The sequence below is a fragment of the Bacillus rossius genome, chromosome 13 (assembly GCF_032445375.1).
Source record: "Bacillus rossius redtenbacheri isolate Brsri chromosome 13, Brsri_v3, whole genome shotgun sequence".
In the NCBI taxonomy this organism is placed as follows: domain Eukaryota; kingdom Metazoa; phylum Arthropoda; class Insecta; order Phasmatodea; family Bacillidae; genus Bacillus; species Bacillus rossius.
In genome coordinates this window covers 40736371-40763963 of record NC_086340.1, presented here as the reverse complement: position 1 = coordinate 40763963, position 27593 = coordinate 40736371, and the positions used below count along the sequence as shown (strand labels likewise).

The following is a 27593-nucleotide window of genomic DNA, read 5'->3' as shown; positions in this document are numbered from 1 at the left end:
ATCCAAACAGTTTGCAAATCAAGCTTATTGTCGTCTTGTATTGTTAACGATTTTGATGGTGAGTTTGGAGGGGAAGGTTTAGATGAAAGCAAAAATAAAAACAAAAACTCATTAAACATAAAAAAACTATGAATAATGGATGAAAAACTGTAGGATTCCCAGGAAGGATCCGCGGGATAAAGTTTATCATTCCCATTTCACGTTTACGGTTTTGCAAACGGAAAAAATCAAGAGTAGGGCTTTTTGATTCCAGGGGGAGGGGCCTCCCCTGCCCCCAAGATCTGAACCCAAGCTATGAACTGTAAGTGCGCCCAACCAACCTTTCCACTCATCAGTCTGCTCCCGATGAAGGACTTTAGTGGAACGGCTGTCATCTGTGAAAAACAGGCCCAGTGCAAATATGTACGCAAACGGCAGCCAGAAACTGACCGGTGTGTAGTATTTATTTTGTTTCATGAAGAAATTTGTCCTGAAACATAAGAAGAATTATTTTTCATTAACACTGGACCAATGTGCTAAATTTATTAAATGAATGCTAAGTAATAAAGTTCAGACTTTACATTAAAATACATAAATACATTATTTGAACAAAGACATTAAAATTACGTACAAACATTTGGCATGTGCAAATATTCAAATTTTTGAACACAAATAAGAATAATAAACCATTTGTATTCAATTCACCCTAACACTTTCAAATAACGAATATTCGTTTGCTTACGAATACTTGACATCGCATTACTCGTGAGTTTGTCATATATACCAACATTGACTGCTGAAATTTGTCATTTGTGACATATAAATACCCGTTTTTGATGTTTAATGGGACTTCATAGTCAAAAACATGAACAATAAGTTATATGTTAAACATGCAATAAGTATTGAAAGCCTGACGGAAGTTTCTCTGCGTGCTAGTTTTATGAGCAGACAAGTAACTGAGAAGAAATGATAACTTGCCACCTTTGGGTTGAAATTTTGAAAAATGAAATACAAGGAAGTTGGGGGGAGGGGGTGACTGCAGCCCTCCAGCAGACAGAGAAATACAGCGTGGCTATCTAGAAGCCTGAGTGACGGTTACAGCCAGGGCAAACAGGCACTTGGAGGGGGTTATCTTTGTGACTGTACATGCGCAGAACGCTTGTGTTAGGCTGATACTATCGGACCAGAAAATATTAACCTTTTTTCTGTAGTTTCTGTGCAGGATTCAGCCATTTTGTTTGCGCTTAGTCATCTGAATTCACTAAATTACGTGCTTTTTGGTGTTGTGATTAATTTACATTAAACATGGTTTCACTGTAATCGGTCCGGACTTGAATACACGTTGTCTTATAATTCTTGTTGCTAGTGTTAATTTTGTCTTGTGAATACGTGTGTTACGAAACTCTTTCGAGTGCGTGGCTGAATAAATTAATTTGTTGTGGGTTTTGTTATCACGATGCTACCAATATTATTGACGGTGAAGGGGAAGAAACTGCATTCGCAAGCTTGTGATATAATTTATAATGCATTGTAATTTGTGGAGAATAAAGTTAATACTATGGAACCATTGAATCCAAAAGAAAAGGCACAGCTGAGGACAGTTGCAGCTACTGGCGTGTCTCGTAGCGCAGTGCAGAGAATAAAAGTGGAAGCAAAAAGGCTGAGCATAGGAGAAGGATGTCCTTTCGTTACACCTAATAAGAAGAGACAGAAGACCTGTAAATACGACCTAGATAATTTCGATCAAGCAGTACTTTGCAGACCTGTACATAATTTTAATTAACAGAAAAATGTGTCCCCACAGTGGAAAAAATACGAATAAAACTGCAACAGGACATTAATTTCCAAGGTTGCAAAGCAACTTTACGGAAAAATTTTAAAAAGTTTGGTATTCGGTGGTGAAAAACTAAGTGGCGTCTCATTCTGGTTGAAAAGTCTGATATACAATAGAAGCGAATAAAGTATTTGAGAAATACATATACAAAGTTTCAAAAACAAAAATCGTAATATTGTGTACATGGACGAGTCTTTGTTTTTTCGTCTGATGTGCAACAGAAATCCTGGAGTGATGACTCGACCCACGGTCTGTTGACACCTGGTTTTAAAGAACAAAGACTAATAATGGTTCATGATAGCGGTGATAATGGTTTTGTCCCTAATGCCTTGGTGATGTCATGTCATGTCAAAATCACAACATTAATCAACAAAACTATGAAAAGTGGGTAAAAGAAAAACTTATACCCAATCTTCCTGTTAATACTGTTGTTGTTTTAGACGATGAACCGTATCACGTCAAGATAAATAAGTCACCAACATCTAACTCCACTAAACACGACATTCATCAGTGGTTGCGTTGCGAGATCATGGTATTCCATTTGCAGATGACATGCTCAAAGCCAACACCTTACGCAATTATTAAGCAGCATAAGCCGAAGCAAGCCATTTATTCAGTAGACGAAATTTTGAAATGTTACAGGCATACAACACTTTGTTTGTCACCATATCACCCCGACTTAAATCCCATCAAAAATTTATATGCACAAGTGAAAGGCAAAGTTGCATCGCACAATGTAACCTGTAATTTACAAGATGTGAAACAGCTCTGCGAAGAAACTTTTAATAGTATGGGGGCAGACGACTGGAGACCATACTGCGAGCATGTGAAAAAACTTGAAAACGAGTACTACGACCGGATGCACGTTTCGACATAGAAATTGATCCCATTATTATTAACCTAGGAGGTGTGGACAGTGACATCGGCAGTGACAGTGATGACTACTGTAATACGGCTTATTCAAGCGACGAAATGGAAGGCATCGCTCTATTGCCAGCGAGCAGTGACTAGGTTAGGTGAGTATTCAATGATTTTAGATACAATATAGACTCGAGGGTTGCCTCTCCACCTTGTTCCCTCCCTCCCTCCTATGTCGCACCCCCCACTACTGTAAATCTGTGACGTGTCCCAAGCTTCTAGATATCTTGCACCTGCTGTACACAGAGCCACATTGTTTACGATCCAATAAGCTGAGAGTGAACACAAAGACTTCACTTGTGCTCAGAATCCTACTGAAGACAAATAGATGGTGAAACCCAAATTCGAGGGCGGCCCTTACCGTGAAACCAATTCGTGTAGATGGCCAATGTTACTGTGCCACAACTCTACTGTATCATGACAAGTAAGAACCAAATACTGATCAATGAAACATTTAGTTCCACGCCATTCCTTGTAGTCTTGCAAGAGAAACATACAAACACTAACTGTTAACATTTATTTGCCAAACCAATCCTCCTCATTTCATAAACAGTAAAATAACATACTTACCATGTGCTTTTTTGCAAACCATTGCTAATAATGGCTAAAACAATTTACCTCATTTTCTAGCATATAAGATAATAACTAATGGAGGTTAACGAGCTTAAAATGATAGTACCCTAAATTATTATGCATCCGTGATTATTTTTTTCAATTTTGTAAGTAATTTTATAATATAATAATGATGTTTGGTTTAAAAAAGGTTTATATAAATTTTATTTTTTAAGTGTTTATTTTTTTTATATTAGGGATAATTTAATTTCAAACCTAGTATGAACCAAGAGCATGTTTTCATCTCGTACACAGTTTTTAATTAACCATTTGTATGTATGCTTTGTCGTAAAACTCTCATTTTGATTTTTGAGTATAACATTCAGGGTTTTACTGATTTATGAACGATACACTAAAAACAGTTTCAGGACAAACTGTGAGCGGGGGAATACCGAGCGGCCTACTCCCAACGCTCGAGCAAAAATCAGTGAAGCGACGCTACAGTGCTGCACTTTTAGTTAAGCTGACAACAGTAAAAAGTTAGTTTCCTTTTAAAAATTCAACTAACCTCAATTAGAATTGTTGAATTTTGTACAGACATTAACAATATTTGGAAGAAATAGAGGGTGGGAGGAGGAGAATATTATTAATATTTTGTTTTAAAACTCAAGTGGGATTATTGAAGAGTGAAATTTAATTTCTAATGAAGGATGGCAGTCAGTCATACTTTAATTACTTTCTTCTTTCCCTGATTCTTTTTTTTAATCTTTATTATTTTTTATCATTTTATTTTGAAATTTCCTATATATTTATTATTTGAGTCGTGTATTTCCAAAACTGGCCATCTCCCTGAGAACAGTTTTGCAAGAAATCGAGGAAAACTGTTTACCCAATTCCATGATGTGGCATTCAAGACGGTTTATTAAATGAATATGGCCGATTTTGTAATTAACTGCTCCTTATTCGCTGTGGGTTACCATGGAATTTGATTTTCTAGAACAAAACCATTTTTTTTTCGTGGAGATGGCCGGTTCTTCCCCCCGAGAGCTGCGGAGCGGAGAGCGCACCGGTCGCACAGGTAGAAGTAGGCCATGATGACGGCCATCCTCGCCAGGCAGGCCAGCAGCGTGCGTGCGTCCGTGGCCGCCGCCTGCTTGCTGTGCTCGCTCAGGGGGGCGAAGGCCACGGGGGCCGTGCCTTTCCACCGCTGCCACCGGCGGTGCAGCCACAAGGCCACCGCCGTCGCCAGGCTGCCGGCACCACACCCACACCACACTGACGGGCATGACAGCACCGACGCACGAGGTACAGTGCACTCCCGATTGTCTGCGAAATTAAGTGGCATGGCCGCCGCGGATAGTGAAAATCGCGGATAATCCGTGAAAGAGCCGAAAATGGGGAAACAAAAAAGGAAACATTAAATTTCAACTTTTAAATCTAAAAAAATTACGTACAGTAAAAGAGCGACCTTGGCTGACTTGTCTGCCCGTCACTGCAACCATGCGACTAAAAACAAAGCGCGACAGAGACAAAAATAGCAATGCGTGCCAGCCCTACTGCGTGAGTTCCGAGAAGGCCTGTGGCGTTTTACTGTATACTGCACACAATACTCTCGTCAGTAGAGTTCAAATTTGCTCACTTGTAATAAAATACATATTTACGTATGTGCTGTATTTTTTCGTAGCATGCGCGGATAATAGGGAGTTTACTGTACAACACAATGAAATAAAATCAGGAAATCACCTAATCAAAATTGTTGCAAACTAAAATCACATAAATGTAAACTTTAATATATATTACATAAAATGTGTGTAGTTTAATTAGCTAGATATTTGTTAGCTAATAAACCATATATGTAATCAAAATAAAAATGTAAAAAAAAAAAAATAATTGTCTGGTTTAGTGCATAACTCAAAAACTTATTGTTACAATAATTGTACATTTATTCATGTTTCAAAAAACAAGCGCTAGCCGAATTATATTGTTTTCAAGTTATACTGCCCTAGATATGCTCATTGAAAAAATTTATATTACGTATTATAAAAAAGCATAGTATATCAGAGTGTTTTGGCGAAATGAGTATCAAGAAATATTTTAAAAATTATAAAAATAAATTATAAAATTTAACTTTTATATTTTAATTACGAAAATGGCCAAAAAATAAAACCATGAAATCTTGTCTCCAGCTTTGGGGCATTCCTAAAAAAAACTGTGAATTTAGAATAAGTTCAGGATAAACTAAATGGAAAAAAAAGTCTGCAAGTGCTGGTAGACATGTTGGTCAACATGTTTTTTTTTTCCTTACACAGGAAAAACCCCGCCCCAGTTTAGTATGGATGTAGGCTACACCCCAAAGCTGAGCAGTAGAAATGTTGAGTCCATCTCTGAGCGGCTGATCTGGCGACAGAACTGTCATATCATGTCTCATGGTGAATGCAGATGGAATGTTGCAGAGGTTATAACATCTTGTGTTGCTTTGTTTGGCCACGTTTAAATGCAGTCAGCGTTCTGATATTTCCAAAACTGGTGAATTTTATTATGCTCTGCACCTGATTTCTGCTTTAATTTCAATCATTTTAAGACGCACAAGTCAAAGTGTACATTACCTGATGGCAAATAGTATTCTAAAAATATTCTATATTCGTGAAAGAATTTTTTTTTTTTTTAGTTATTCATTACCAACAGATATAACAATTGCGACTCACTCTACAAAATAAACTTTATTTTAAAAAAAAAATGTAACACGTATGGAGCAAAGATTTATTTAGAATTCTGGATTAGTTTTATGAAATATTACACATGCATTTCTTGATTTGTAACAAATAATATGTGATTATGATTTTAAATTATCAGTAATACCTATTTTTAAGTATATATTATTGGAAATACTAGTAGAAGGAGTAAATCTAGGTTTGCTTGGGTTAACTTAACATTATACAAGATTGTAAGGGAAAGTCCAAATAATCACTTAAATAAACTTGAATTTGGCATTTACCCGCGTACACCTTGATTTACCTAATGCTATAATGGGAAGCTAGTATATTATTGTTCCCCACTAAGGATTACATAATCCTTCCAAAATGATCTCTATGCAACCTTATGCAGCTAAGTTGCTACAATTTTTTTTATCATCACTCTTTAATCCTGGAAGGGAGGAGTCCGGACCACATATCCTTCTCCTGGCTACGTCCCTGCTTACACGCTCAAAAAAGAACCATTCCATATGGTGTTGCCCAGTCACATTTATATCCACGTTTTACACTCCCATGGTGCAGACCAAAAAGTTTAACCATTTAAAATGAATAAATCTACCAGCTGTCCCACTTTTTTGACGTGACAACGTCTAATAAAGCGATGTACGCCGGCTGCACGCACGAAAAAGTGTCCCACTACGGATGTCCCACTACGGATGTTCCTGTTTGCTCATTGTACGCATGCGTGGCATCTCTCTTCCACTCGATTGGAACGACCATCGATTTGACTTTTAAATCATATTTTCGTCATTTGAATTATTAATATTATGTAATTTAACGATCGTCCACCGATTTTCAGCACAATCGGTACGGTTATTTAAAAGTAATGTTGAATATTCAAATACGTTTTGAACCAACAATGGTGTTTTACAGTTACACATAATAATTCAAATTACAACCGGGTATCTTTTGCACAATGTTTTAAAAAATATTGTAACATCTTATAAATAAGTTTGGTGTATTTGGGATGCATATTTGTTATAAAATCGAGTTATTAAAACAAAATAATATTATTCCCCTACCATGAACAAAATTTTTATAATGGTATATATAACATCTGAAACTATCAATTATCAAATATGGCCTTGTGGCTGAGTGGTCAGCGGCGCTAATTTATAATTGTAAGTTTGTCGGTTTGAGTCCCGGCAGGTGTGAAATTTTTTTTTTTTAACTTGTAAAAATAAATACGGCGCACATAACATTTCAAAAGTAATAAATATATTTGAATAATGAATGCAAATAAAAGTACATTTATTAATTCAATTGCACTTTTCATTTCACTCCTTTGTATCCATACAAAATAGTGATAATTCAATAAAAATGATTCAATTTTATTCATAAAAGTATGCAGAGGTAGATTTTATCATACAAAAGATAGAAAAATTTAAAAAAAAAAAAAATTTCCTCAAAGAATATAATATTTTTAATGCCTAAATTGTTTGGTTGCAAAAACCTATTACGGCTCAGTCTCAGGCCGAATATGATATTTCCTTTTCTTCTGGATCAATCATTTCATCAATGTTTTGTTATGACGTTGTCACGTTAAACTATCATCCGTAAACCGACTTTACAGACAACCAATTTTATATTAAACCAAGTAAATATAACTTATAAAGCACGTACATAAGTAGGCCTACATGCGCCTATTTTTTTTACAGTTTACTGCTCTACAGATAAATTAGGACTAGTGCAACCTACATTTATCATTGTCAATGGAAAATTTGTCTGCATCTGTGAATTATTTTACTTGGTCCTGCCAACATTACCAAATGAAGAAAAGTTCTGAAATAGTGTTTTCATGGAAAAAAACATCACTGTCAACTTTCGTCCGCGCTACCAATGCGTCGGTTCTAACCAGACTGATCAGATTAGGTATATGTTTACCAAGTGACCAGCTGTTCAAGATATTTCTCACAATAATCTAGACTGTGAAAATTACATGTTCACCAAGAGTAAACACTCATCATAACCCATGTGCCTAGATGACACGTTCACCAAGAGACAGACTGTTCAAGACTACACACTCATCAAACCTAGACCGAGGAGATGACGTTGTCACTAAACTTGAACCACGGGGAGGCATGCACACCATAACCGCCTAGGGCCCGCACCGAACCTCTTATTACAGACTGACGTTTGTCATTAACTTTTAGAATCCTATCATTATAAAAAAAATTTACTAAAATTTTAATTGTGGTAAAATCATCTATATTGTTCTTAGATTTCAAAGTTCACTCGATTATTTTTGTGGGCTAATACCGATGATGTGGTCAAAATATTATAGTTGAAAATTCTAAACAATGAAAAAAGTTTGATTGTATACTGTGCCACCAATTAGTATTTTTGGCACTATCCTAAATTCGAATTTTTTGAAAATTAATGTCACCAGTCATTTTTTTCCTGCAAGAACTTCAACTTTTTCCTCCTCCCGTACACTCCCGTTTAATCTTTGTCAGGCCAGTCTCGCCAATCCATTCCCAGCCCTTGATCTGATTTTGCCGAGTCTTTTGCGAGTCGGTCTGTGTATCATTCTATCCCCGCTCGGACGCACGCCCGTCGCCTGGGATTCTCACAAGTCATCGAGAGAGAGTGAAGTGTGACAACACGATAGCAGAGTTTGGGTTCACTGTTTACTCTGTTAGTACTGATGTGTAGGGGCATGCAGATTTCGCGAAAAGATTCGAACACTCGTTAGACTGCAACAAGGTGTATACCCGCGCCTGTGGTTTCTTCCTCGTGATTGGCGGCCGTCTGCGAGAGGAAGTCGTTGCCTTGTTTGACCGAGCCACTCATGGACGCGTTTGCTTACGTGCTGAATCACCGTGATCGGTGTTGTTTACATTCAATATGTACCTGGGTGGAAACTCACCTAATCACGAAACACAGACGATGCTACGCTGCACTCAGCCGCCGACGACGCACTTCCCCTTCGCCGACTCGACTCCTCGCTCGCAACTTCGCTCGGGACACCGCCGCGCCCGCAACTCTATCGCCCGGAAGCTCCGCCGCGGGAAAACTCGAACTGACTGACTCTCTACCAACTCCGCCCTGACGTCCTCGGACCTATATACAGGCCCCGGCGCAATTCCAGAACTCACGAGAGCGGCCGGGGCCTGTCGCGTCACTCCGAGCCGTCCCGACGGCAGAAATCTCTCGAAAACACGTGTCGGCGGCTCGCGCAACTCCGCAGCTGTCCGGCGTCAGTTACGTGCGGGGAGTGGAGGGTAGGAGGGGGGAAGCGACAATCCTTGTTATCTTCCAGGCGCGCGCGGCACATATCGGGACCACAGAGAGACGAGAGGCGGCGTGCTCACCAGACGCCCAGCAGGGAGAAGGTGACCACCTGCAGGGCGGTGTAGGGCTCGGCGCTGCTGCAGCAGGTGCCGTCGTCGAAGTTCATGTTGTCGTTGCAGTGCAGGTTGAGCAGGATCTGGGCGGCGTGCCTGAGCCCCAGCGGCCCGAGGTGCAGGCCGTCAGCGCTCTCGTCCAGCGTGCCGCGTGCCACCAGGCGCGCGCTCGCCCACACCTGGGCCGCGCTGTGCCGCAGCACCTGCCGGCCATCCCGTCAACATCCCGACCCTTCCAGCACCAAGACAGACATTTACAACAGTTCAACTTCTCGTGTTATGAAATTAATTTCTGAAGTCCATGTTCAGTGAAATCATGGTTGAAAAAAAAATGTCATAGGCTATGTTAAGTAATGACTACACACTTAAAGTTACGTATTTTACTACACGCTGTCGCAATAACGGAATTATTCTGCTATACCGAAAAATATTGTAATCTGAACAAATATGGCCCCAATATTCGGATCAGCAGGACTTCACTGTACAATATTTGATTCTACATTTTCAATCACATATATATATATATATATATATACTTTAATTATTCATTACAAATAAATTCACCAAGTGTGACTCGTATACAAAATTTAAAAATTAAAGTAAAAGTATTGTGTGTGAAGCTACGAAGATTTAGTGAAAAATTTGGATTTTGGTTTTTCTGCAACTAACTACTTCATCTTAAATGTAGAAAGTAATCTGTGATTAATATTTGAAATTATTTAAACTACTCTATTTTTCAAACTTAAAAGTATTACTGGTTTAAGAAAATGCATAGCCAGGTACTTTAAACCAATCAATTATGATTTCATTTAACTGTATTTTGCATAACTTTTTCTTGGACTCATGTGAACTGAGAAAATAAAGTTTCACTATATATGTTGAAATTCAATTTTAAAAATGTTTGATATTTTTGAATTATTTGATATTTGTTTCAGGGTTGGCTTATTTAAACCAAGCAGGTTTTATTCCACTCTAATAACAACAAAAGTTTGGTTATTAATGTTTCTTGTGATTTACAGCAAAAAAAAAATTATATACTAATCAAAATTGTTTCATTTAAATTATTGAATAAGTCTTAAATTATACCCCGCTAAATACTCCTCTAAAGGTAAAATTACTAACTAGTTAATGTTCATTTCTATTCTGTGGGAAATCCCGGAATGTATTGTAAATCCCCATTCTATGCAGAATCCTTCTCCTATGGGAAAATACACTTTCTGTGGTTAAGTCCCAGTCAGATGTGCAGATTTGCTGGACTTCAGTTCTTTGATGTTATAACTTGACATGAGTGGCAGAAAGCAGGTTTTAATTTGGGGAGAACCAAAATAACTAACATAATAAAAAAACTGGTAAACAAAAAAAAACATGGTTTGAATATTAAAAAACCTGGTTTGCACTAAAAAAAAAATGTATTTTGGTTTTTTTTTTAACCCTGAATAGAACACAACTGCAAAGAGGAAAGACAAAATTTTGGGCACACCTTTGACCCAGACGCCACTAGAGTTACTGTTAGGAAGTGTTTACGAAAAGCCTTCACTTATTACTACATCTTTTTTCAAATTAAAAAGTAATAATATTTGTGGAGTTATTTTGTTTTATAAAATTTGTAGATTTTGTGTTGTCATCTTCAACTGAGTTTTTTTTTTAATAAACTAGTGATGGGTCAAATTCCAGTACTGCCAAGTATTATGGAATTTCAGTAATCATTACTGATTTAGAAATACAGTTATGGAACTACGGAGTGAGTCTCATAATCAGCATTTTGTACCATAAATATCGGTCATGTAGCTCTTGTTATAAGAAGTTAAGTCCTTTGTAAAGTAATTAACATAAATATGTATTCTGAAAGCTATTTTAGCTTTTAAATTATTAAAAGTTTACAAACTTCTGTTACTTTTAAATTACTTGGCGGATAGATTATCGCGTTACTGTATAGAGTGGTGTTAATTATTTTGTAAAGTCCAGTATCTGGCGTAAACTCTTCATAGTGATATGTTTAACGAGTGTTCAATTGTATGCATACTGCTGAGCATGCCTGGAATTTGGTAGCACTGAAATTCCAATCTTCTTGAATCCCAATCTAGAATTTATATCATAAAGATTACCTCAAATATACCCCTCAAACCCAAATTTAGTAAGGGTCAAAAATAAAAATAATGTACCAAAAAATATATTATATCAACTATGACGTTGAAACACTCAACTCTAAATGTTGGTTTCCCAAACTAATTTCCCAAATCAATAAATATCAAATTATATTTACATAATTACATACTTAAAGAGTACAAAACATATTTGGGAATGGTAATAGTACTTTAGAGATGTCAGTGTTTTGATATTTAATTTTATTAAATTTCCTGAAATATTTTTCTTTGAATCTTTTTCCTTAATATCAAATATTTAGAATACTGAAGATTTGATGGCAGTGTCTGCACCAACTGGCTTCCCAGAGCACGAGTGAACTGACCACAAATGGAACATTCATACACCTGCTTCAGTTTCCTTCCTCTTGTTTTTGAAAATGATTTCAATTTCTTTCTTTTCCAAATAAAAAAATATATATCACAGATTAGAAGAATCAAATCCCTGTGATTCACCCTTTCTATATTAGAATGGTTGCACTCTGAACACATCACTCACTCTGAAAAATAGAGTATTTCAGATTGTACCTTTGTTCTGTATAATATGTATAACTACTTATTTACAGGAAGCCACATGCATAGTTTTATTTTGAAATTTCTTAAAGTGTTTAGTTTCTAGTCGAGAATTTTTTACCTCTGAGCTTGGCCTCTACCTATTTTTTTTTATTAATATTGAATTTTGGATTGAATGTAAAATTATTCATTATTAACTAATATTTTCCAAATTAAAGTTGTAACATGCAGTGCTTTTTTTTATACTTCACGAAGTTCAAGAAAAATTTATGACACAATGCCACATACAATAAAATGAAAAAGAGATAAGTATAGGCCTGAATAGAACATGGAACCATAACAGAGTAGTGTAAAATACAATAAAATAAAATGAAAAACAGGCAAAGCATATTCTAAAACCTGGAAAATTTTGAGTCTGAATATTGTTTTGTTGGTAAAGAATGATTATACACATAATAACAAAGTAATTCTAATAATTGTAAATAATAATAACTCGGTTCTCAAAGAAATCATGATCGCAATAAACTCGAAAAATAACGTGAATTGTGATGTTTTGAAGTTAGAATGCTATTTTCTCATTTTCTTCCGTCTTTTTCACGAATTTCTACACAAATATACTAATATTACGTTTTCATGTCTTTCCCATCAAATATATCTCGAAAGCGGTGCATTGAAGAGAAAAACCATGCATAGGAAAAAAATTTATTGAAATCTGTTTTCGAACCAAAAAGGTATCTACTAAATTTTTCATATCTCTAACCGTTTCCATTTTATTGACAAAGATCTGCGTGACCTGTAGAGCAATACCAAGAACCATAGCCATATCATCCCATGCCAGGCCAAGGGCTGGAAAATATGGTCAGTGCAAGGCACTAGCTGACCAGTTTAAAAGTGACAGTGTTTATGCCTATAATGCCGTTACAGTAATGTATAAACACTGCAACTGTCGAGTTATGTTTGAAAGAAAATATTTTGTTGCAAAGCTTGTAAAACATGACAAACATGTTAACGCCACCAGGCAAAACTACTCTAGTGGTAATGATGTTGAACAATGACCCTTAATGCACCAGTATTTAGGACTTTAATTGTTTCAATCCAAAGAACATTATCCTTAACAAGTCCAAAGATGTTATTTCACTAATGAAAACCAGTCCAGAATTCCATCATTTTGAAAACAACAAACTTTTAACAGGTTATGAAGCCCTTAAAGATGATTTGCACAAGAATTACAACATACAAAAGTACATAGATAAGTTGAAAGTATCGAATTCTTTGATTATAAATTACAATCAGTTTGCTCTAGCAGTCCTGCATGCTAGCATGCTGTTTGTAGACCTACAAACAGTGTTGCCAATGAACAGTTACTTAGTCACTACAACTTGAGTCTTCCCAGACAGATGGCAGAACCTGAAAGAAAGCCATGTTGAAGCATTCATTATGCTGTCTTTTGATGACTTATTCAACATTTAAAAGTTTAAATTTTTATGCCCTTAGGTTTTAAATGTAGCAACATAAAACAATTACGAAATATATCAAATTTCTGTGAAATTATTTACAAGCATTAGGTTACGACTTAATTTTTTTTAACTTATATACAGTGAAATAAAAGTTCACATAAAAATAAAATAATCTCACTTTTGTTGCAATTTTGTGAAAAATAACACTACTTTTAAGAAAAAATAATATCCTTTTTTTCAGGTCTCTAATGACAGATTAGATTATTTGTTACACATGAAAAGCATGTATCGCAATGTTTTAGAAAAGAAATCCATATTTCTCAATAAATCTTGGCTTAATACATAATACACTTTTTTTTTTTTTCATTAAAATTGTTTTATAAATGAGTCCTGTTTGGTGTATCTATTGCAAATTAATACAGTAGAACCCCGATTTTGCGAACACGGATTTAACGAAAACAGCGATTTAACGTAAAGGTTTTCAGGAACCATCAAAAAACACCAATTTATTAAAATATTAATATAGATTTCCAAAAAATGAAAGTAAATTGTAATGGAATATTATTAAGAAATACACTTTGTGGTGTCAGTAATAGAATGGAGGTACTATATATTAATATGTGACTTTGCATCATCTGTCCAAACACGAAAAAATAAAAAAAATTGTTCAAATTGCTTAAAAACTCCGGGCGCTATAACTGAATTGCGTAGGTGCGTGCCATTGCACGCGCCTGGATAGATAGACTGTCCGCGACACATGACGTCATGAAGGGTTTCTTTGTCCGCATCCCCCTTCCCCTCCTCTATTCCTGGCTTGACTCACCACGTTATCTTCCACTCACGCCCGCATAGTAACAGTGCTAGGCAATAATCTCACATTTCCAAATATTCCCTTTCCCATCCTCCAGGTTTTTTCAACTTGTGACAACGTCACACCAATACGCCATTATCATTATTCTTATAGAGGTGTAAAAGTAACGAAAAAAAAGCGTACCCGTATGTATTCGTTACTATAACAATTAGTACTCGTTACTATTGTATCGTTACGTAACTCGTTACTTCTGATACCGCATAACATGCTATGTTATGTTGCAGCAACGAATCGAGTCGTATTGTGTACGCAAACAGTATGACGTCGCGTAAATAATAATAAATAGAATATAAACAAATAAAAAATATTTCATAATTAACAGTTTTTGTTTACCAAAAACAATTAAATCTCATTAGAGCGGCTTTTTTATATTATCTCTTTTAAGATAAGAACAAAAAACGTGAAAATACGCGATAATAAAAAACAAAAACATAATTACATATTTCTAATTTGTAAACAATACTTTGTTACGTTGTTTCTGTTCCAATCTCAAACTTTTTCTACACACAATTCCTTTAATAAACAAACATCGTTCTTTGTAACGTAAATACATCGAATACACGCGCGCATGCGTAAAACATACGAAAAATGCGAGTAACGAGATACAGCCGTGTGTAACGTTTCGTTACTCGGTACTAGATGGCGCATCCGTTACTCAGTACCGAATACATACGGTTTGCTACAGCTCTAATTCTCAGTAAGAGCTTTGTGCGCGGTGTTTAGTTTTTGGAATACGTTTTTTATAAGTGCTGCGCAGCTCAGCGAACAAAGAGAGCCAGCCGGCGGCTACGCCGCGCCGTAACAGCAGTTGACCGAGTACAATGACCTTTCTCCGCGTACGGCGCGCTATTGACGGTAAATTTCCATCAATTTGCGGCCATTTTTTATTTTTTACTGTGACGCAATGTGTATGTAGCTCGTATTTGTTATAAACGCTGCAGGTTGCGACTGTATTTTAATAAACTTTAACGTATTTCTTACACTTTTCATATTTTTAACATTTTTTTTAAAATTTAATGCCTCATTTTTCACGGTTTCTGAAAATCTGTATGTACGACCGAGGTGTACGTACGAACCGGGGGCCGTACGAGCGAGATCAAAAACGTTGAAGATGAAAAGTTGACGAAGTCTGAGATAGCACAGCAGCACAAGATATCAGCGTCGACCCTGTTTACGATATGGAAACGTAGGGACGCGATTATGAGTGCGGGGGTCATTGAAAATTGGTAAATCGGATTTAACGAAACATCGATTTAGAGTAAACATTTTCGGTAACCGTAGCACTTCGTTAAATCGGGGTTCTACTGTAACTTTAAAAAAATTATTACATTTGGAATGTCGAATTGAATATTAAATTATTCACGAATATCAAATATTATTTAAATACTCACACACCCATACTCTGCGCATTGTTCTACAAAAACCACTATAATTTAATTTCATACAAAAATGCTACACATTCTATTGTACATTACTACACTTTACAAAAGGTCCATAGATTCCAAAAATCTAAAAGTAAAAAAAAAACCACCGAAATAGGTACTGTTTGACCATTAAGGGGCCCGCCTCGTCAGGGGTGTCAGTGAGGCGGGATGATAACCGCGACGCTCGCTGGTGCTTCTAGCGCAGTGTCTCCTCTGGACTGGCGCGCAGTCTTCTCCCAGTGCATATGAGCGGTGACCGTAACATTATATGGCCGGGAACTGAAGATAAAGGTGTAGTGCAAGTCCCTTAAGTGCTTTCAAGAATCTGTACTGGTTGTTGTAAGCCTAAAAATTACTCTGAAAACATGCGTTTTAGCCATTTTAACTCTTCTAAAAATACAGTTTAAAAACTTAATCCAAAATCAAAAGTACTTTTCGGCCCTCGGCAAACTTTTAAATGCTTTTCGTAAGCAGACCCCACTCGGATATCTTAAGTAGTTTTAAAATCGCGTTGTTTTTCCTGAAGCTCTGCGCACCGCGTGTGTGCCCGGGTGGGCGGAGCCCTTGAATGCTTGCAACGAGTGCAAAACCACGCACCTCGACAGCAGCTTTGTTGTACACATCTATTTCCTTGTTGGTCACCATGGAGAGTGAAGCGGGCAGTTTCTCCTCGTTGACGGGCGCCTGCAGGGCCCACAACACGTAACGCTTCTTCTCCACTATGGCATCGATCGCCTGTTAAAAAAAAAAAAAAAAAAAACTAAAAAAAAAAATTGGTTGTCTGTAAAGTCGGTTTACGGACGATAGTTTAACGTGACAACGTCATAACAAAACATTGATGAAATGATTGCATACTTTTATGAATAAAATTTAATCATTTTTATTGAATTATCACTATTTTGTATGGATACAAAGAAGGAGTGAAATGAAATCAACAATTTAATTGATAAATTTACTTTTATTTGCACTCATTAATTGAAATATGTTTATTACTTTAACGAAGAGATTATTTTTACCATAACTTTTATACATGTTTGCTATTTAACTTCTTCCAATCTGTGTTATTCTGTTAAGGATAGAACGATGATAGGAAAAGTAGGAAACGAATGGGAGTGTTTCAAGTTTAATGTGCCTCGAAAAAGTCAAATCGATGGTTGTTCCAATCGAGTGGAAGAGAGATAGATGTAGCGCTAGCGTACAATGAGCGTAACGGGACACAGCGTAACGAGAAAAGGTGCGTAATAGGACACTTTTTTGTACGTGCAGCCGGCATTCATCGATTTATTAGACGTTGTCACGTCAATAACTATTTAGAATGCAAGTAATATGCACCATATTCAAATTAAAAAATTAATCCAACACTAAAACAATAATTTTTCTTGCACCTGAACGAGGTATGTAAGGTTCATAGAGTACTCGTTCAAGGCATCTGTAGAACCATTTCCCTCGACCATGGTCTGTATGGCACATCCCACTACGATGACACTCGGTGGATCATCCTGTTTCTAGAACATTCAAACACACAAATATCTGTTTAAATGAATGTAAATTTTACAATACACCAGTTACAACAGATTTTTTGACTTAATTAGACACTGACGATATCGTGATTCTGCACACATCCTACTGCATTATTTACAGTTGTGGTAATCTTGTAGCTCTAACTAAATAACTTGCAACATAAAAATGACTATCTTAAAAATTAGGAACACTAATTACATGATTATAAAATAAATAGTAAATAAAATGTACAAACTATCTAGAATTGAAATATTTTCTAACCATAAAAAGTTACAAAATTTTTGAAACTTACGATAAGTTAGGGAATAACTGTGTGAATGTGTATTTAGAAAACTAGCAGATTTATAAATACTTTCCATCACATGCACTCAATTCAAGTGAGTGAAAGCAACAAAATAAGACCAACAGTACAACTGACTGCTTTAACGTGAATAGTTGTAGGATGAGGTGGGGGGAAGAAGGGGTCGGAAAAACGGGAGAGAAATGAAGGATGAACTTACTGTAGAGTTCATAACTTCAAATCCATAGAACTGATGCATAGAACTGTACTGGCTATACTCTGTGCCATACAGAAACCTATCATTAGGGACAATAATACATACATATATGGTGAATTGTGATAATACAGAAATAACAGAGAACAGCATGCAAAGCTTCACATCAGATGCGAAGCTTTGCATTATAACCGAAGCTTCAAATAAAAGAATAGCATATTTCCTGGCAAAGTCAAATTGAATACGTATTAAAAAACAGCTTCGACTGATTCGCTTAGTCGAAGCTTCGCACAGGCCTAGTGTTGGGATTAAACCCACGGCCTTCGCCACACGAATGAAATGCGTTAATGATCAGCTGATCACCAGCCATTGAAGACCAAGTTCTTGCACGATAATATAACATTTTACGTGTACCTAAATTATTTAAGCCATGAGTAAAAAAATAATTACTCAAAAGCTTGTGATTGAAAAACAAAATAATTTACAAGCTCTCAACAGCTTTGTTTAAGTGATACTAGGCCCTGCCATCTTGCATTTTTCCATCTTTTTGCTTTAATTCTAATTTTGAAACTATTTATCCCAATTTCTTGGCATGTCAAGTCATAAATCATGTCTCCCGGATCTTCTATACCTTGCTGCGACCTCATATTTACTAACAGGCTCTCGTCTGCAAGTGTCGCGAGGTGACTACAACTGTCATGATAACCACACCAGTTCACATGTGTTGACTTCTACAAGTAGCCAAAGCTAAGTCATATGCCATGTCAAACAAAAACATTTAGTACGGAGCTTTATTGCAAGCGGTATCAAAATATTTGAAATTACAAGATGGCGAAGCCTAATCCCCCTTAAGGATGCCTTGTACAAGAAACTGATTTAAATGGGAGAAATAAGAACCAGAAGACTTCATCTCGGTTTCAACAGTTTTAAGGCCGTAACAATCTGGTATCATTCCATTTTTAAAAAATATGATTTGATAAAGCAAAGCGTATAATTTAATGAAACGCCTGAAGATAGTGAAGACGACAGCGACTGACTTCAACACATAGTTCTTCCTGTGAAGTCACTGGCGCATTGACTTCAACTGTAATCAGAGGTGCAGATCTGAGGGGGGACCTAGGGCCCCCCTGGAATTAAAACCCCCCCCGCCCCCCCGCTGAGGGGGCCAGCTTGCACTTGCAAAATCATACCATGAAACTGGGTTGATAAACTTAAATGTCAAACCTACGTTTTGTGGAAAACTTTCCGTACCTATATTTTAAAGTTTTCAGCTTATTGCATGCATATAGGCCAAAATATGGGGGCAGTATACAACATACACGCACCCTATCCTGTTAAAAATCCACGCACAAATCTTTTGGGCTCCACGCACCCTTCTTGCAAACCTACAGGTGTGCGCCCCTGACTGCAATAATATTGTCAAATGACACAATGTTATAGTAAATCACTGAAAGAGTGATTTCTGCCTTAAGGAAGGCAAATTTTAAATACATATTAGATGATAAAAAATTGTTATTCATCAAAAACTGTTACAACAAATATGGAATTTTTGGTTCCTATCTCTACCCTTTAAGACTGACTCTTCACAGGACTAACATAACTTAGGTAATACAGTCCAGCTTGAATGGACATCCTGAATAGGAAAGAGCCATTTAAGATATTTACAGAGTTGCATTTGCACATTTTCTGTACTGAAGTTTGTTACTGTGAAAAATTTCATAAGTTTAACACGCGATCATACATTGTGCTTGAATGCTGAATTTGTAATCTGGCCATTATCATTATCTAACCAGTAAGTCAACAAGTAACACTTGTAAGACAGATATCATTATCACTTAAATATTTTAAAAACTATGTAATTATTATTTTTATTTATAGCTCTCTAGCCTCGACTGTTTTAAACATAATTTACTAAATGGTTGGAGATGGATATTTCTAAATTTTAACATAGACCAATTTTAGTAACCAGGTTACAGGTTTTAGTTACTATTTAAAAGCCAACAAGATGGTCCCAACAACTTATCAAACAAATGAAAAGATTAAAGCTACAACGAATCCAGTGGCCTTGATTGTTAAGTACAGTAAGTTCTCGGTTTACGTCGGGGTTACGTTCCTGAAAACCGCGACGTAAATAGAAACGACGCAAAATGAGCCATGTTTCATGCCACCGGCCGACCACGGCCCAAGGTCGGCCGGAAGCGCTGGCATACAGACGTGACAACGGGCAATTTTATCAGCAAATTACAACCGACAGCGTGGGAAAAAAGTCCAACTAGTACTTCTCAGCTTTATAGAATTGTTATTTAACCAGCTGCTTTATTACCTTTATTGATTGAAATATAAAAACAGATATATAGTCGTTTGGAAGACATCTTATGAAGAAAAAATCATAAATTGCAGTGAGTTGATACTGTAGGCCTACTACAAACGCATTTAATCACGATAAAGTTAACAACGGCACATTTAAAACTCCGGCCAACTCAATGATATCATAGCGACTGAAGTGTAGAGCTGTAGCAAACCGTATGTATTCGTTACTGAGTAACGGGTGCGGCATCTAGTAACGAGTAACGAAACGTTACACACGAATGCATTTCGTTACTCGCATTTTTCGTATGTTTTACGCATGCGCGCGCTTATTCGTTACAAAGAACGATGTTTGTTTATTAAGAAAAGTATAATTTGGAAATTCATCGTCCAAGTTTTTTACTGTTTATGTTTAATGAAGGTATTGTGTGTGTAGACAAAGTTTGAGATTGGAACAGAATGAACGTAAGAAAGTATTTTTTACAAATTATAAATACGTATGTATGTTTTTGTTTTTTATTATCGCGTATTTTCACGTTTTTTGTTCTTATCTTAAAAGAGATATTATAATAAAGCTGCTCTAATGAGATTTTATTGTTTCTTGGTTAACAAAAGCTGTTAATTATCAAATACTTTTAATTGTTTATATTCGATTTATTATTATTTACACGACGTCATACTGTACGCGTACGAAATACGACTCAATTCGTTGCTGTTACATAACATAGCATGTTATGCGGTATCAGAAGTAACGAGTAACAATACGAAAGTAACGAGTACTAATTGTTATAGTAACGAATACATACGGGTACACTTTTTTTAGTTACTTTTAGACCTCTACTGAAGTGCCAAGGAGTTGGACGAAAAGGGGTAGGAGAAAATGCTGTGTCGTTGCGGGAAGTAGATAACACTTCTACGTGCGAGATACGTGGGTGGCCGAGCGGGCGGGCTGGTAGTATTGCATCACCGCGCGGAGAGCAGCGGAGAGCAGGAAGCGTCCCTCATGATGTATGATAAGATAAGGCGGTGAACGTGTAGCTTATGCTACATAGCATAAATTAACTACCGAAGGAAACAAAGAATTATAAACGAATTATATACGGTGTTTTGGTTAAAATAAAGATTTACGGTCATTGTAAACGACGTTATTGTGAATCGGCGACAACTTAAATTGAAACATGAGTACTCAAACATTAGCGACGTTAATCCGAAACGACGTAAATCGGTACGACGTAAATAGAGGACTTACTGTAATTATATATTTCAAAAACACACAAGATATTCTCAAAAAAGAAACTTTAATGTTAAAAAATATAACATGCATAGGTTTAAGAAAACAAATATTTTCAATTCGAAGCATATTTAGAGAACCAAAAATAATATTAAATCTGAAAAAAAAAAATTCATATATAGATTAATGAAGTCATAAAAGTTATCGTAAATCTGTGTTTCTGAATTTTTTTTAGAGTGGCTAAATGTTTAAAAAAAATAAATACACACCTACTTTAACTCTTATGTACGTACTTTTTTATTTTATACCCTTGTTATTGTCATAGTAACCCCGTGACAAAGGGCTCAATCACGTCTAACAACATTCTACATGTACAACCCCATACAAGCGCATGGCTAGGTATGCAGGTAACCGGCCTCTTAACAATATATTGTTGGACAGGCAAGGCATGACTAGTACACCTGTACAACACGCCTACGCTATCAAAATAAGACGTGCACAAAGCCACAATTTAAGACTTCACAACCAACTAGAGATGGGGTGGTCAAATCCTCGAATCTTAGAGTACCTCTGAATCACTATTAGTTGAAAAATTTGAGTTTCGTGGGGGAAAAAATAATGACAAAATTTGGAGGAAATGTGGTAAACTAAAAAATTAAACGAAGACAACTCTGACATCTACTAGGTCTGTTTTTTTTTTCTTTGTACCCAAGATACGTAATATACTTTCAATAGTATGTAACCATATAATCAAAATTACAAAATATATTGATTCGGAAACTTAATTGGTCAATCAAACACTAAAAAGATTGAGTGCTTTAACACTATATATATTTAATTTTTCATTGTTCTTATACATTTTTTTTTTAAATTTTTTTACCAATGAGAACTACTAGATTTTGATTCAAGGGGTAACACTATTGCAATTTTATTATCATCCCAGTTTCTTGTATTCTGTCATATCGATATCGGTCCAGATTTTATAAAAATTATATCATGGTATCTTGGCAAAAGTTAGTCACCGGCAAGGAAAAGCAGTTAGGTGTCACTGCGACTTGGCACCCACAGTTTGTAGAGCACCTGAGTTAAGGGGCCTGCCTCGTCAGGGGTGTATGTGTGCTAGTGTGCGACGCTCGCTGGTGCTTCTAGCGCGGTGTCTCCTCTGGACTGGCGCGCAGTCTTCTCCCAGTGCATATGAGCGGTGACTGTAACATTATATGGCCAAGAAATGAAGATAAAGGTGTGATGCAAGTCCCTTAAGTGCTTTCAAGAATATGTACTGGTTGTTTTACACCTAAATACTACTCTGAAAACATGCGTTTTAGCCATTTTAACTCTCATACAAATACAATTTAAAAACTTAATCGAAATCGAAAGTACTTTTCGGACCTCAGCGAACTCTTAAATGCTTTTCGTAAGCAGACCCCACTCGGATATCTCGAGTAGTTCTGAAATCGCGTTGTTCTCCCTGGAGCTCTGCGCTAGTTACCTTCCACCGGAGAAAGTCCGCCGCCATCTGCTCGGACACGGTCGGCCTCCACAGGAACTCCACCCTCAGCATGAGCTGGGAGTCCTCGAACAGCAGGTCCCGGGACCCCCGCTGGGACGACGCGGTCGGGCGCTGGGCGTCCCCGGGCTCCACGTTGCTCAGGAACGCAGAGTACAGCTGCCGCACCCGCGAGTCGCCCACAAACACAAAGTGGTTGTGCTGGCCGTAGTACGCCAAGTACCGCAGGCATCTCCTCGTGTCTCTGACAACAAAAATGGTTACGTTACCAAATCACCTATTTGGGCATTAAAAAAACTAAAAATCTAGCAAGAAAATCTTTTTTTTTAATGCTATTAGGGTTGGGATTATGCATTTCCAAAATTATCATTCTTAACACGAGGCCGTTGAAAATTAACTTGCGAAACTAAATTGTACACAATTCAAAAAACTTTTGAATAAAAATGTGGAATACCTTAGCTACTAAGTTAATGTTAAGTATGTAAAAAAAATTACAACAAAATAAGTGTGTTACACTTAGTATACGTGATAGAAGTGAAACTTCTTTGGCAATTCAAACCTTAACTTGTAAGTATATTGTAAGGAGTTAAACAGCCAAGAGAGAGAAAAAGAAAGAGAAGATAATTGTATAAATAAACATAATTTAACAAAATTATTACCCACTTCTAAATAAGCTGAAACCCCGCTGTGTTACCCTCTGCCCAGACACTCCCTTACTAGATGCCAACAAGTCAGGCACAGGCGGGTCCCTATCCCTGCAGCATGGCGGGGTTCAACCTGAGCCGCACTAAGCCACGTGGAGCCCGCTTCTCTGCACCGTCTGCAACCTCTTTCCGTTCTTTCCGCATCAGAAACATTTCCCAACAATGTTTCACGAACCCGCATTGAAATTCGGCTTTGAAATTTGACTCCCATCGTGCCAAAAGAAGTTACACTTCAAAATCAATTCATGAACACTTATGATGGTTATGATACTTTGCTTGTTTTTAGAACCACAGGTGGTACCCTGCTATTATAAAAAAAAATTTTTGCAAGAAAAATGTTTATTACTTCAACATATCACCACTGGCAGTGGCAAACTTCCACAACCACACCAGAGTCTGTTTCACAACCAACCACGTAATGAAGTTCTACTTGCAAGGTCTGCGTACTTACAGTTGGCTATACTGATGCATCATGCAACCATACGGCTGCCACTCGCGGTCGCCTTGGAACCTGCCGTCAGACAGAAGCCATTTGCACGAATCAATCCCTGCAACATTTATGTCACGCACATGAAAACTTTGTTTTCACAGCTTGACAATCTCTATAAACAGATAAGCTACAAAAACATTGTCAACATTAGTTACACTCTCACATACTAGGGTGCCTATTTTTGGCAGGAAGCCTCAGTCTGAACATTTTTGTGCAACTGACCATGAAATTTAAATTTTTCTTTAGACAAGCACATTCTTAAGGCACATCATCATATATTTCAATTGCTTGTCCTTTGCCATAACAAAGCCCACTATGCTGTGTAGTGCCGGGCCTTTACAGGTATCTACGCATACCCAGTAAACCCTTACTCGGAACTTTTGATAACATTTTTTTCACATATATGGAGGTAAAATTAAAGCTAACACAAAATATAGGTACCTACTATTCGCAGGAACATGCCACTTTTCATGCTAGATAGCTAAAATCATTTCCGAGAAACATTCCGACATTATTTAAGTGGATGGTTTCCAACTAGGCCTAATCGTGTTCAACATGTGATTAAAAACAAAAAAGAGGCATCAAAAAAAAGCTAATTCAGCAAAACGCTGCTGGAAATTAAATATTTCAGACTTCTAGCACCGTTACTATTAGTTTCAGAACTTTTTCGTTATGTAATTGTGTACTGTAGAAGCGCCACTCTAAAAAAAAAAACCTAAAAATGGACATTCAGCTATTTATTTCATTTCTAATTATAATAATGAGGTGCATTCTGCTATTTCTATCAATTATGATCTAAAGTTGAATATAAAGGCAAATATATTTTGTATTCAACATACAATCATTAACTGTTACTACACAAGTTTTTATGTGCAGGATCTTTTGACGTACTGAATTAAAACAGCCAGCATCATGTACCATGAGATCAAAATGTACAGGATCATGCCATCAGGATCAAGGGATCAACTTGGATAAGTGCTACGGAACATCTACCTTTACAAGAACTGCACATGCAGTGAATTAGCCACCACCATGCTCGAGTCCAGGAAAAGGTTTGATGGTATTTTCAGGTTAAAGGATGGTGTAAAATTACTGTAAATATTTCCCTGTAATGTAAGTATAGTGGTAACATTTTTTTTGTGCTTTAATAGTGTAGCCAAGACTGTTTTCAACTGTTTACTTCATACTAGGTGCCACATGATCTTTTGGTTTTCCTGAGATATTTGGAAATACAGCTAAGCTGAGACTGTTTACTAAGAGACACGGACGTTTAATGTCATACGTTACGGCCAGGGCCAAGAGTGCTTACCACCCTAATGAAGCAATTCAGCTTTGTGAGAAGCAGTTAGAATGGCTCAAAGATAAAATAACTCCATCCAATGACTACTTCAAGACTGTCACTGTGCCTGCACACACTATCACACGATAATTGGTTTGTGTCATTCCTAAAGGTAAATGGTAAACAGCCAACCAGCATTCCTACCGAATTAAAACGAAACAATTCCGTCAGCATAGACGTTTCCAGCCGATCTGCTGCAGATCTGTCACATGTTGGCCAAACAAATTATAAAAAAACATTCGGCAGACGGTCACACTCCAGACCATTCTTTAATTGTGTCAAGTCCTTGAGAGTAAACGTCTAAAATGGGGCACGTCTTTAGCGTGTTTGAATAACACCAAAACCAATTCATAATAGGTTAGAAAATATCATCTCACCATATCTTAAATGTAGAATTCCATGGTAACAACTAAATCCTAAGACCATCACAAACGCTAATAACTTTGCATTTTTAGCGTTTATTTGTTGAACAATTTCAGCAGCAGACCTTTCCCTTTTCCTTGGCATATCGTCTACTTCAGACATTTTACCCAATTAGTTTGTTATCTGTGTTTGTTATTGTTTGGGACTCGTTCGATTCGACCCTTGACTCGGCCTTTATTTATAAAACAACTGAAGCAAATCTGGAGTAGAAGCAAAAAACAGAAGCGTTCGATAAAGCCAGAATAGTAAAACTATGGTTATTAAAGGCTATATTCCAAGACAATCGTGTAAGGTAGCGAATAAGCTCTACCTTCTTGGAATACAAACAAAAGCTAACTCGCAGATAATATTACAGAATGTGTCTAAGCGTTGACGCCGTCCGTCGGTGCTTCCTCTAGTCGCACAGGGTGTTGTGTGTCCTCAACACCCGACTAGGACATGTGCAACGAACACGCCCGCGCGTGTCGTGTAGAGTGAGTTAGAGCAGTGCGCAAAACACGAAGTAATCCCAGCTTGTGGTGTTGTGTGACGCGCCCGGCCGGGTGTTGCGTTGCGCTATCAAAACAAAGTGCCCACGTAATTTTATGTCAGAAAAAAGGTTAAACTTTTTATATTCTTAAAACTTTAATTAATAAAGTAATGTTGATTCAGGCGCGGTTTCGTCATAACGCTGGCCATCACCATCTTCCCGTGCTCTATATACTTTCGCGGGAGGTCGAGCCCTCCATGGCCGGGTCGCCAGGGAGCGGGCAGTCGCAGTCGAGCACTCATCAGGGCCAGCAGCCCTGCGCGCATGGAGCATTCATTCTCGCGCCAAAACAAACATGTAGTGCTCAATAGGTAAATTTTCTTAGGGCCGGTTTTATGACCTCCGGCTAAAGCTCCGGCTAAAATTTAACCGCAAGCTAGCTCTTATTTCGGTTTTATGACTCCCTGTTAACGTCTACCCTCCAGTTAATGTCCCGGCTAACCTAGCGGGTGGATGAACCGGCCGCTAGCTGCTTAACCAGAGGCTATGCAACAGAAAATAAAATGGCGATGTATCAGGCGAGGTTAGTTGTTGTTAGTGATGATGACTATTTGAGGAATCCTATTGAATATTTGCAGGATGCGATGGAATAATTTATTACTAAATGTAAAATGCTTCGCTTTCGTCAAAGTTTTATTAAAAATTACATGGCATGAAAGTGTAGTCACGCTTATCTATTCTCGTCGAGTCGTGTATTATTATTTGACTTTAATTGATCACGAAGTACATAAACGTATGCTATGTATATAAACTTGCCGTCGTCCGGGGTCTCGGGCTCGAGTACCGGTGTGGCTCCTAGTGGGGAAAGGCGGCTCTTGATACGTATTGTCCGGGTGGGCGCCAGACTAACTCGGCTCTAGTCATGAATTTGGGGTCGTGGATGTATGTGCCCCTGCGTGGCCCACTAGGGCCGGCGGCGGTGTTGCGTGAGATGATGTTTAAATAAGAGACGTGGAGTTGAGGTGGCGGTGTCGTACCTTTTATTCATAGGAGCGAGTCGTACACAATACAACACTCTACAGAGGTCCCCGGGGGGGGTTTACTCGTTATTCCGTGGCGCCGTATTGTTTGTGTTCCGCGTTACGTGGGCCTCGGACGCTGTTACGTCTCATACGTCTCACTGGGTACGCGGGTAACGTAATTTCGTAACACAAAGGCGGGACACAAAAGTACACTGAATTAAGGGGGTGCGCACAAGTTACGTGGCACTCGTCACTCGGGTAACGTAAGTTAGTAATACAAAATACGGGACACAAAAA

General features: G+C 37.4%; 1 protein-coding gene across 2 annotated transcripts in view; it reads right to left on the bottom strand.

Annotated features, from left to right (window-relative positions):
- LOC134538470 (N-acetylneuraminate 9-O-acetyltransferase) overlaps positions 1–25953 on the bottom strand; it is a 47021-nt gene extending 21068 nt beyond the window's left edge. The window contains exons 1-8 of one of the 2 annotated variants that reach the window (XM_063379802.1): positions 25760–25953; positions 24005–24101; positions 22832–23093; positions 17175–17294; positions 16387–16524; positions 9351–9586; positions 4351–4533; positions 321–469 (exon numbers count right to left, since the gene is read on the bottom strand). In XM_063379802.1, coding sequence (XP_063235872.1) covers positions 321–469; positions 4351–4533; positions 9351–9586; positions 16387–16524; positions 17175–17294; positions 22832–23093; positions 24005–24101; positions 25760–25907 — 1333 coding nt within the window. In that variant the 5' untranslated portion in view covers positions 25908–25953. The remainder of the gene's footprint in view (positions 1–320; positions 470–4350; positions 4534–9350; positions 9587–16386; positions 16525–17174; positions 17295–22831; positions 23094–24004; positions 24102–25759) is intronic. The other variant, XM_063379803.1, reaches the window with a different exon arrangement.
- Between the last annotated feature and the right edge of the window lie 1640 nt (positions 25954–27593).